Here is a 13,357-nt window from a genome sequence, read left to right on the forward strand (position 1 = left end):
TTTTGTTTTTTTTTCTATTCCAATTTTAAGAACATTTTACCGAGCAAATTACCAAAACGTGGAAAAGTAAATTATCAAATTATCACAACGTGGAAAAGTAAATTATCAAATTATTATAACGTGGAACCGTAACATGGGCAAGCAAATGAACATAGCCAATTGGCAAGAAATTCATCATACATTATTTGTAAATATACATCAGAACCAAACGGCCTTTTAATTTTCTACTACGGGCAAAGCCGTGGGGATACCGCTAGTAATAGTAATAAAAAAGCAAATAAACCAAAAACCTCTACACTTCGCTTCTGCTCATATATTGATTTAAATCATAAAAGTCTCTATTAAAAAATATACTTTGGAATCTTAAAGCGCAGATAGATGAACAAATAAAATCCCGAGACTTAATCACTCAATTTATTGCCACTTAAAATTCTCCACGGAATCTTCTAAACGCCTAAAAATTATTAACCCATTTCTCCCGGAAAACAGTTTGCAGAAAAATTTCTTGTTTCACTAAACAGCCTGAAAATTTATGGATGCCCTGCAAACTCGAGACCAAATAAAGTAATACTCATTTAAAACACGCAAAGTTCGCATTAATCTTTCCACCCCATAACGCTGTCAAAAACTTTCCCTCCCGAAAAAGCAAATATTATTCGCTATCAGATCCATAGATATAAAAAAGGGGAGAGTAAAAAGGCTATCAAGATACCGCAGTGTGCTGTTAGAAGATAGTGTACCGAGAAAAGAAGCTTTGATGGACGTTTCATGCTTTAATAGTCATGTGCTCTGGTTTCGGAAATTTAGGGAAACTTAACTGGATGCAATGTGTGTTTCATCATAAATTAAAAGCATGTTTCATAATAGAATTAGATGGAGAGGATTGAGGAAAACCAGATTACAGTGGGGTTGTTTCCTTCAGTCAAAAGTAGTACTTTTTGTCACTGAAATTGATAGAATAAGCAAAAAATAATAATAACATGGACCCAGAAAATACTTTCATTTTACCCAACAGTTATTTTTTAATTAATTTTTTTAAATGTCCGATTTTTCAAACAAGGCGTGGTCTTGATGACGTCACATATGATGCATTTTGGCAAATCTTTCTTTGGCGTTTCCACGTTATGATAATGAAGTAGTTAATTAAAATTGCGCTCAACGCTTGCTATCAACTCTATCGTTGCCAATACACGTGAGTAAATTTGCGAATTAAATATTTTGCTCTGTGAATGGCAACGCAGAATGGCATTTCATCATTTGTGATGTCATCGGACAGAAGCATAAACAATAAAAGCTCGCCGATTTAAGTAATTTTTTAAAAATATTAAATCTAAATAAGTTATTTAAAAAATGGTCAGATCCTATGTTTTTTGAGCATACTCTTTCAGAAAAACCCCATTTCATTCGTTTGAAATACGTGAAAGGGCTTTAACGCGTACACTGTACAGAGGGTAGCCAAATAATTATACCCAAACTTTTCTGTATTTTTTTATTGTTGTTACATAGTTTTATAATTTGAACACCGGATGTGTGGAAGTTTGCAAACAACCACAAACTGAATTTTAACGTCACTAAATCATATGTTGGACTTTTTACCACCAATAAACACCTGTACTCGTACCACCCCCAAGTCCTCTTTCAAGATCAGCCTCTTTCATATGTTAAACATCCAAAGTACTTGGGCTTTGTTTTAGATCAGGAGATTACGAGCAACGGACACATCTCAAATCTGGTGATCAAGAGCCGTAAGAGACTGAATATCCTTAAGTACATCTCTGGCAGAGACTGGGGTGCTGACGCCAAAACACTCAGATCAACATACATTGCACTAATCAGGCCTATCCTTGAGTATGGATTCCCGGTATACTTCTGCGCCTCGACATCTAACCTTCTCCAGTTGGAGAGAGTGCAATTGAGTGCGGCTCGCATCATAACAGGCCTAAGAAACAGCTGCCCAAATGATATAGTACTTTATGAGGCTAATCTCCCTCCCCTTGGCCTCGTTAGAAACTCGAAACTGGTGAAATACTTCAACAAACTAAAAAGCTATGAAAATCAGAACCGTACATCTGAATATCTGTCCAGCTGGAGTAGCAACCAGAGACTCAAAAGGAATAGCCCACTTGGTCTGGCCGACAAACTGGATATTATATCCCATTCAGTGGAGTACTCATCTCTAACACCCTGTGTTAGTCCGACTGAGGGACTCCTTGGAGTTCACTTCCACTCTGAACTACCGTCTCAAACCAACAAAAACTCTGATGTCCCTGAATATCTACGACAACTGGCTCTGGAGGTCATAAATAGTATCCCGAGTTACGCTACTCTTATTTATACAGATGGGAGTAAAGACGAGTCAAATCATACTGGGAGTGGTATATATATTGAGAATCCTTCTGTACGTCTCTCTCGACGCAACCCAGACCACTGCTCGGTCTTTAAGAGCGAATTAATAGCTATTAAGGAGGGTTTAAATCAAATTCTCCACTCCACAGACTGTAGTGACATCTGGATTCTTACAGACAGCCGTAGCTCAATTCAACATCTACAGGACTGGAACCAAGTAAATGACCTAGTAAGCATTCAAATCATCAATATGCTTAAAACTATTTCAAAGCGAAGAGACGTCCACCTTCAGTGGATCCCCTCCCACGTCAACATTCCGGGAAATGAAACCGCGGATGCTTTGGCAAAAAGAGGCTGCTCTGAGATGGCCACGACTGATTACGACCTAACCTTTGAAGAAATTTTCTCTGCGGCGAAAAATAGAGACCGGCATGTCTGGCTAGCTCCTCCAGCTCATTCTTGGTACAGTAGACCAAAACCAGGAGGTGCATTACGTTTCAAGGCTGACAGACAGGACCAAACGGCCATCTCAAGACTCTTCAGTGGGCACCTGAAATGCATGTCATTTGAATCCGGCCGTAAAGTCTTCCCAACGTGTCCCAAGTGCCATCTGCTGCCGGCCTCCCCGCAACACCTACTGGATTGCTTGGGGCTCACTCTTGAGGATGTCCGCGACAACCCACTCCTGGTGCTCGACTTTGCGAGGGTGCATGGAATTATGGATTTGATCTAGCTGTCGCTAGATCCTAAAGGATTGGACACAACAACAACAACAACATAATTTGAACACATTTTACAGTTTATTTAAAATGGTTGATACTATAAATGGGTAAAAAATAATTATTTAATATTTAGTGTAAATCCGCCTTTTGCTGCTATCACGGCTCGGATGCGGCGTAGCATGCTTTCAATGTATGATATGGCTACTTGAGTAACCGAGTACAATTTATAAAATCGTTAATTTTTTCCAAAGATCATCATTTAAAAGAAGAAGCTTGTAACTTGAAATTCTAACGGACACTGACGTCTGTAACATTTAATACATTAAAAAAAAAGTAAAATGTTGTGAGCATACACTTTAAACTTTTAAATAAACTGTAAAATGTGTTAAAATAATAAAACTATGTAACAACAATAAAACACAATAAAAATACAAAAATTTTTCTTTCATTATAATAGTTTGGCCATCCTTTGTACATACAGGTTTTACATAAAAGAATAACGGGGGAGGGGGGATTTTAAGTTTTTAATACAACTATAAACAGTTTAAAATAATTGATATACGATATTAAAGGAAAAAAAATCAAGTTAAGGAAATGCTGTTCTATAGCCTATTTTTCATTTTCAACACCAAGGTATTGTCGTTCTTTAGTTTCTACACGAAGATGAAATTTGAACTTTACTATAGACTAGAAAGTCGCCCGTCAAGGTATGGCAGGTGAAAATTGCTTCTGCGTCATTCTCCAGAAAACGTAATTTTTAAACGCAAAAAATTTTCAATTTCGAAACCTTTTATTTATTTTCTTTTTCATTCTTACATGAAAGTGTTACCGACTAGAAGTAACCATAAACAATGGCCCAGCTAAGTTCCAATTATTTTACTCAGAAATTAAAAAATCAAAAAATGCCTTGTTCACGGAAATAAAAGAAAAAACTTTTAATATTTAAAAATCGAGGTCGATTTAATATCAAAGTAGTAATTTTGTTATTTGTGCAAACAATCAGCTATTTTAATGATTAGTGGGAATATAATATTAAGTTCTCTTAATTCAAGTACGGCTTGATTACTAGTTTTAAATATATGCTTAAAAAATAGTATTTAGTAAATTTGAGGATATACTGGCAATTTATAATTCTGGTAGAATGCCTATTATTGATGTATTTCCCCTCCATCATTTATTTTCCCCTCAGAAATAATGACATTGATAAGGCCTGTCACGGAGGTGAGGATCTTTTCATTAATATAGGCCTAATAAATACATTTTTCGTAGAATTTTTTTTTCTTCGTTGCTACAATCTGCACATATCTGTTATACGAAAACATGTTCACTTCTTTTTTTTACACTAATTTACATCCCTGAAATTCAAGTTCACGGAGGTGACAAGTCAGAATAACCACACTAAGTTTTAAAAGACAAATCTATCTTCTTGTTTTTCGACAAAAATCTCACAACTTCAACTACGGCTGAAAATGAACAAGGGTGCTCCCTTGTGTCACAGAAATTAAAATTTTATGTCATTACTGCCACGTGTTAAAGAGGAAAGGCATTTTGTGTTTAGGTAACGAAGGCGATTTATTGCGTGACATGACTCCATGTCCTACTAAAAAAAAATAAAACACAATACAGTTGGCTCTCTGTTTAACGACTTTCAAGGGACCACAAAAAATCGTCCTAAAGTAGAAAGCGTCCATAAATAGAATACTTTTAACACTATTGTGAACTGTCTGGGACCGGGAAAAGCCGTCGTTAAAGAAAGTCGTTAAACAGAGAGCCAACTGTATTAAAAAAATAAATGTACTAAAACAATTGGTGTTTGAGACACTTGTGAAAGGAATAATAAATAAATAAGTACATACTTTTAACTAAACAAGTTATTAAGCAACATAAACAGTCACACAAGGTGTCTGACATGCCACGAAGGTGAGAATTCACATGTTGTGAACCAAAAATATAGTAAATTAAAAATTATTTTTAAAAAATTGTTGGCAGGTTTGAATAGATATATTTTCAATGAAATTAAAAATTATTGTTGAATGAATTGTTCCTTAAAGTTTTTACTGTAAAAGGGGTGTGACAGAAAAGTTACACTTTTTGAAGAACGACCCTTCTACATTTGAATGAAGTAATTGCCTACTGGGTGATATTTTGATAGTTGAAATTGTAACCCTAACCCCAGTGGATTAATTCCAAACTCCAGTAGGTAGCGTTCATTGTTTTCGTTTCCTCATTCCCCTGAAATGACACAGTTTTACCAGTAAAACTGTTCAGTAGCCGGATCGAGTTCAGCCTTGTCACAAGCCTTTCCTTGCAAGTTAAACATTACCAAAACATGTTATCCAATTATCATGCCTACTTTCTTCAAGAATTGCTGTTTTTAAACCTATTCAATTTCTGCTAAAAAGCAATCATTTAGCTCTGTTTAAAAATTGTTCTTCTTACGCCTATTTTTTTTTCTCCTCATAAAGGTAACTGTTTACTACTCTGCTTTAAAAATATTGTTCCTAAGCCTATTTTTCTATCAAAACCAAGTAAGTTGTAAAAGAAGAATTGAAAATTTTCTCGACACTCGACGGAAAACGGGAAAATAGTGTGCTTGTGAAGAAGTGGCCATTTATATGCAACAAGCTAAATATTGCCGCGGCATTTCCACTTTTCGCATAAAAGCAAACGCACCACTTGGTATTCAGAATCCACAGCACACAGAACTCCCAGAGAAATTTCGAAGAGATGGAGCAAATCCGCGGAGGGCAAAAGCAGTAGCCCTATTTGTGCAGCGAAACTTCCTCTCTGCAAAAAAAAAAAAGTAAACCAACAAACTCGCAGGGGGCACAAAGGAAAATCAACTGGATGGGGAATATTCATGGCCGCTTCATAGTCAACAGAAACAGATTCAGCAAGGACCTATAACAAGATAGGCAGAATATGGGAAAGCTCGAGTAGATCATACGGGAAAAGAATCTGGGAATAAGGAAGAGAGAAACTTTATGGGAGTAAAAAAGAAGATTGGGCGGAAGAGGAAAATTTGGTGATACTTGCAGTGTGCGTTTCTTCAATTTCCTCCCCGCTTTTGCGAATTTCTTTCCCTTTCCATTCTTTTTATTGGAGTGCCCTTTTCCTATGCTGATGATATTTTGAAGAAGATTGCGCTCTTTCAACTGTCGCGCAACTACATCCTCCCAATTTCGAAAAAGAATCTTTCTTAAGGTAGTTGAATTTATCCGTCGTTTTTACCGCTTGACGAACAGCAGCATTTCCCATTAAATGTAAGAATTTTTAAATGGAGAGTAAATGTTCTAAGATTAAGCGTTGTGAATGCAAAGTGTTTGATTTTTTTTGAGCAATCACGATTGCTTATTGTTCTCACTTGACAGTTTTAATGAGCTATCATTTTATTTTCCCGCCAGCACCCTCTGTAGCATCACCGTCGACCGCTGCTGCTCCTATAGCGAAAACCGTCTCCAGGTTGCACCCATATGCTACACACACGCGCATACATACACAACTACACACACACGCGCGCACACACACACACACAAATACATACACCTACACACACAAACACATACACACGCATACATACAGACACCTACACACAGACACCTACACATACACACAGACACCTACACATACATACAGACACCCACACATACATACAGACACCCACACACAACTATCCACACACTCATCACACTCATACCTACACATACATACAGACACTTACACACACACTTACACACAACTACCCACACACTCATCACACTCATGCCTGCACACAGACACAAACACATATGCCTACACACACAAACACTCATGCACATAACTACCCGCACACTCATACCTGCACACAGACACAAACACACATGCCTACACACACATACCCCCTACACACATAAACACACATGCCTACATACACACACTCGTGATTGCGAAAAACATAATTTGAATTCAACATGTCAAAATTCAAATTAATTTTTTTTTTAACCATGACTCTAATATGTTCTTAACTTGAGTTCTGACTATTCGCCGTATTTAACAAGTAGGCATTAGATTATTTACCCTTAATAAACCCCCATTCCTTTCGGCAGTAAATACATACCATTGTGCACCAGCACCTATTATTCAATATAATAGCTTAATAATGTACTAAAATCATTACCAAAATGAACTTAAAATGTAAAGAATAAATACTTTAACGTTCTACAGCTTCATTCTATCGAAATTCATACTCGTGATTGCGAAAAACATATTTTGAATTCAAAAGAGGTCAAGATTCAAATTATTATTCTTACTATTATTATTATTATTATTTATTATTTTTTTTTTGAGCAATCACGATTGCTTATTGTTCTCATTTGACTGTTTTGATGTCCTATCTTTTTATTTTCCCACTGCCACCCTCCGCACCATCACCGTCGACAGGCTACTCACGATGCTGCTCCTATAGCGAAAGTCGTCTCCAGGTTGCATCCATGTCCTACACACACGCGCATATATACACAACTACACACACACGCACGCACACACACATACACAAACACACACACACAAACACATACACACATACATACAACTACCCACACATCCATGCCTGCACACAGACACAAACACATATGCCTACACACACATACACATACCCCCCCCACACACATTCATATACACAACTACCCACACACTTATGCCAGCACACAGACACAAACACACATACCCCCTCCCACACACACGCCTACATACACACAATCGTGATTGCGAAAAACATAATTTGAATTCAAGAGGTCAAAATTCAAATTTATTAACTTTTTTTTTTTTTTTGCACAAAGGTAACGACTTGATTGGACAACGAGCACTTAAAAAGTACTGCTTTGTTTTTAAAAATGAATCATGAGCCCTAACTAGCTATCCTCCTGTATCGGATAAAGTTTGTTAGTATTTCGTAGTCGCGGGAGAAAGTGCCATCCTGGAAGACTTCCAAATGTGGCTGCCTATGTTTTTTCACACTGAAAAGGAGAAAATCAGGTAGGGGTCCGGCTGTTCGATAATGGTAAGAGACGCGTCGCCAAATCTATCCCACCTCCCCGTTTCTTTAAAGCGGGGTTTCAAGCTAGTCAAATATGTTACCTGGCCGTGTTTTTAAATGCAGTGAAAAGTTGGGAACACGTGGTCTTCTTGAGTTTTTAACAGGGGTGCGGAGTCGTAGGAAAAATAATCAGCTCCGTCTCCGACTCCTGTAATATTAGAGATCCCGACTCGAATTCCTCGACCCTCACAATCCCCAAAATCAGTACAACTCAAGGGCGCCTACATGGGAAGAGGAGGTGGGGACTCAAGCCCCCTCCTTAGAATTTAGAACTTCCTTGCTTTTAGTACTTTTTTGTTTGCAAAAATGTAAAAATATTTCTTCTTCAGCCATTAATGAATAAGTTATTAAAAATGTCAAATTTTACTAACTCTAATCTGTACGAAATCGGTTTCCATGGGGAAAATATCTGAGCCCTACCCTTACAATTTTGCATGTGGGCGCCCTTGGTCCGATTCCTACTCGGCAGCCCTGGCCGATTTGAGGACAAATTACAGACTCCGACTTTGACTTGAGGAATTTAAAGCCTTCTACTCTTGACTTCGACTTCTTCACCCCAAAATCTAGTAATCCCGAGCATAGTTTAAATTATTTTTTCATGCATTTGTCATGTACACACAAAATAATTTAGTACATAGGCCAAGATCGTACAGGCTTATCAAACAATCTGGCCTTCATCGATTACAAGATACATTTCATCAATAACTGACAGGAAAATAGAGGTGTGACCTATTTTCTAAATAACTGGTTCCTCAAGACTTCGTTGGTTTTATTGACAATTCTGTTATTCAAGACTATGCTTAGAAAGAAATTTAATGTTAGATAAATAAATACCTTTGTTCTGAAAAGTGAAGAAAAAAAAGCACACATTGCAGATTACTGCATACACGTGTTTCGGCGTCGCAAGGAACGCCTTTTTCAATGCATAAGAAATGAGCTTATGGATGAAAAAAAAAAATGTCAGATCGTCCGGTGACAAGTTTTGCCTATCATTTTTATTTGTGAGCATAACAAGTCTAACATACTTCTTGTTCAGTTGAAATAGGAAGCTGAAATTCTCCCAACATATTGCTATCCACAAGTCTAAAAATATTAAGTTGTGTCTTGCTATGTAGGAGAAACTTTTTTTTTACATGTATTTTTGAACCACCCTAGTATGCAAGCTTTTTTTTGAAAAAAAAATCAAAGTTGCCAATTTTTCTAGTAGCCTTGATTCATCCATGTGTGTGATTTGTGTCCCAAAACTGGCAAATAGCAAGTCACGTGAGTACTGTGACGTGATCAAAGAAATTCATAAAGTTCTGGAAATAAATACTACCGCGTTCATAGTGAATATAGTTGTTAATTTATTTTATTGAATATATTTTGAGTGCGCTGTTTCTCGATTGTCTTCCGTCCCCTGGGTAAAATTTGAAATGACAAGGTGCCGCAAGGACTCATGATATTTACAGAAAGATTTTTTTCTTCTATTATATTTTATTCTAGTTGCGTTAAAAAAGTAATCAAATGAAATGCTGAAGAATTCACTTCTTTCGGAACAAATCTATTAAAGAACACGGAACGACATGCTAAAAATATTTCCAATACGCGGAACGAAAAAAAACAAAAACATAACACTGAAAACTTTCAACCGTTTGTGTTCATTGCTTGCTATCGAAAACTGGTAACTATACAATTTAATAAAACTCCCGAGGTTTTGTACGGCGTCCTTTACATTTTCCCTTTTCATTCGGTATCATTCCAAACAACACGAAACATGTCAAAAAAACGAAAAATCTAAGCCGAAAAAAGCAAGAACATTGCGTGCTAACTTAATCACATGTTTTGCGTGCAGCAAATGTACAAAAGAAATAAAGGAAAATTCAATATTCCAATAATAGGAAGATGTGGAAGCTTCCTTGATGCAAGAATTTCCCCAGAGATTCCAAAAAAATACTATTGCATTCTATGAAAATGGCAATAACCTAGGGCGATTTTATCGTGGCAGAGTTGTCAGAAACACTTTCTTTTTCTAATCAGATGCAAAACGAAAAAGCAAGACACAATCCGAAACAAGAAAATTAAATCGGGCCGATGCCCCCTTAACGTCATATATTAAACAGAAATATCTTTTCAATTTAGATAATAGGCAACAGATCCGTAATATCCCTCGGATGCAACTAAATTAAAATCCAACTCAATAAAGATTTATTGTGCCAAGAATAAGAAAGCGCACTTGACTTTTATTTCCCTTCGCTGCTGGAATTGCTCTCCGCTGAATTCTTTCGTAGTTTCGTTGAATATCTTAAGAGCATTCACTGGGTATTCATTTCTGAATAATAAACAATGCATTTAATGAGACAATCGCATCATGGCGCATGATACTTCAAGGAACGGAGTTTGTTCGTTTTGGAAACGCAGTAATTATTAGATTTGGTTTGATTGTAAGAAAACAGAAAGCTTATGAGAAATAAAGAAAAAATAATTTATTTCATGGGAATCTATTTAGAGAGTAGCAAAAGAAAAAATCCAAACTGACGATTCTCCCTGAAAAAGTTTTTTCTTACAAATTTTAAGCGTAAATGTGCTGTTTTGCACTGAAAGTAAAAGCCTACCATACAGATAAAGGTTTTTCGAGGAACAGCAAAATATCATCGACAACTCAAGTAAAAAGGAAAATTATTGCAGTAACATTCAAATAAATGGAATGTGTAAAAGGAACAATACTAAAGCAGAACATAACACAAATTTCAGTTTTTTTTTTGGGGGGGGGGGATAAGAACTAAAATACTATTCATACAGATAAAACTTGATGCTGGATCTCACATCTTGCTAAACCCCCAAGTTGTCAAATCTGCTAAACTGCTTCGGATGAAAATCACAACAAATAAATAGTAATAAACGATCTGTATAAATGATGTTTTTTTTTTTTTTTGGTTCTTTTTTTGACTTCAAGGAACATTTGCCAACATGAAAAGAAAAAAAATTAACTACCCCTATGTATTCAGTAAGTTGTAACCCTATGTAGTTTTTTTTTTTTTTTTTGTAGCCGTAGGGCAATACCGAGGCTGCAGTTTCGAGTCTCTGGATGTCATTCATAATCGGGCTGTTGGTACATTGCATTGTAGTTCTTTGCCTTGGCCTTAGCTCATGAGAGGCATCTTACTGATTTTTACCAAAGTTTTGATTTCAGAGTTGAATCGCACTAATACTGTGGATTGTCATTGTTGTGCTAATTTTATTTTAGCTACCAATTTGTTGGCACTCTCAGCTTCAATGACATGTCATCTGCATCCAGATCAGTTGACTATTTTAGACAGATGAGTCTATAACAAGGAGGAAACTGCAATCTCTGAATATCATAACCTGACAGTCGGTTTATTGCATGTAGTTCTGCCTTGTAGGCGGTAATTGACTGCTTTTAAAACGAGCTGAAGTATGCATCAAATTACTTCTTTTTACGCCAATTTGATGATAATAGCGCCTTGGAGTAAGCAAAGAAACACTAAATATTTTCACCATAATTCCTTGCAAACCGAAGCAAAAAAAAAAAAAAAAAAGTTTTACACAGATTTATTTCCCCATTATTGGCAATTTTAATGTGATTCAGTGATTAACTCTTTAAATGTCACCGACATTGGCCAAATTCAAACCTGATTTAAAATTTTAAAAAAAATCAATTTTTTCGCCAGGTAACAAAATTTGGCGGCCAAAAGCTTCCGATACATTGCCAACTGTTTGGCAAATTATAACATCACTTGAGTTAGCATTGAAATTAACAATGATTTTCCCCCAAAAAGGTGTAAATGACCCCCTTAGGAACATCCGAACGCAAAAATGAAGGTGCACAACTAGACTAAAGGAGTCTAAGTATCAAATTTCAACTTTCTAGGACATACTGCTTTTGAATTATACGAGATACATACGCACATACATACATACGTATATACATACATACGGACGTCACGAGAAAACTCGTTGTAATCAACTCGGGGATCATCAAAATGGATATTTCGGGTGTCTGTACGTTCCAAGGTCGTCGTGTGGTCGGGACGAAAAAAAACACTCAACATTCATTGGGGGTGAGTAAAATGGAAATTAAGGTCGATTTTTGAGTGAAAACTTTTTCGCGAATACAATACCTCCTTTTTCGTAAAAGGAAGCAAAAATGAATGCTTAAAAGAGTTTTAGACCCATAACAGCAACTCACCTTCGACCCTCAGCCTGGCCTGCGCCGAGTAGGCCATGTTCTTGTGGTTCCTTGCTATGCAGTGGTAGAGCCCGTCGTCGGCCAGCCCGACGTTATCCAGCTTCAGGGCTCCGTTCTCCAGAACCCTGTAGTTGGCCTGGCCCGCGTGGTGCAGGCTCCGGCCGTTCTTTTGCCAAGAGACCGCGGGCTCGGGATCGCCTGCTACGACGCAGCGGAATAGAACGCTGGAGCCGGACATGACGGTGGCGTTGCGCGGGCCTTCCAGGATGACGGGTTCACCTGAAACGAAAAGGGGCAACTTCATCATTTTTTCACGTATACAATAAACAAAATTTAAAAGTATTTTTTTCTGAAAGAGCATGTTTAAAAACGTTGGATCTGACCATTTTTTAAATAATTTGCTTATTTCAAATTAAAAAAAATTTGAATTTTGACATCTTGAATTCAAATTGTTGCGCGTCAAAGTAAGTTTCTAAATTCAAAAACTCTTACCATACATTTAACCTCTTCAACGCTTCCAAAAGTCGCGGGGCAATGAAATCATTTGAACTATAGTATTCAGATATTCCTTCTATTTCTTTGTGTAGAAATTGTGACACAAGCAACTTGGACAAACACTTGAACTTTTTAACTGGGAAAAATTTAATTATAACACAATAAACTACAATGTTAGTTGCAAATAAAACTTGTTGGTCAATAAACACAACATGAAGATTTCTGTAACGAACTCGCGCGAAATGTGAAGGACTGTGAACTATTACGTACTACGATAACATTCTAAAGACTGCCACACACTGATAACAACTGCCGCGAGATGCGCGAGTCCGGCTAATTTATAGAAACGTAACTACTCAGTTCAGTTCAGTTCTTGGGCGTTTCCCACACAAATTATGTTTTTCGCAATCACGACTGTGTGTATATAGGCGTGTGAGGGGGGGTTGTGTGTTTGTGTGTAGGAGTATGTGTATGTGTGTGTGGGGGGTATGTGTATGTGTGTGTAGGCATATGTGTTTGTGTCTGTGTGCA

At 37.0% G+C, this 13,357-nt stretch overlaps 1 protein-coding gene across 1 annotated transcript in view; it reads right to left on the reverse strand.

The window, feature by feature from the left end:
* LOC129220425 (tyrosine-protein kinase transmembrane receptor Ror2-like) overlaps positions 1-12,830 on the reverse strand; it is a 90,284-nt gene extending 77,454 nt beyond the window's left edge. The window contains exons 1-2 of the mRNA XM_054854850.1: positions 12,824-12,830; positions 12,332-12,610 (exon numbers count right to left, since the gene is read on the reverse strand). Coding sequence (XP_054710825.1) covers positions 12,332-12,610; positions 12,824-12,830 — 286 coding nt within the window. The remainder of the gene's footprint in view (positions 1-12,331; positions 12,611-12,823) is intronic.
* Positions 12,831-13,357: the final 527 nt, after the last annotated feature.

The sequence above is a fragment of the Uloborus diversus genome, chromosome 1, assembly GCF_026930045.1.
Source record: "Uloborus diversus isolate 005 chromosome 1, Udiv.v.3.1, whole genome shotgun sequence".
Lineage (NCBI taxonomy): Eukaryota > Metazoa > Arthropoda > Arachnida > Araneae > Uloboridae > Uloborus > Uloborus diversus.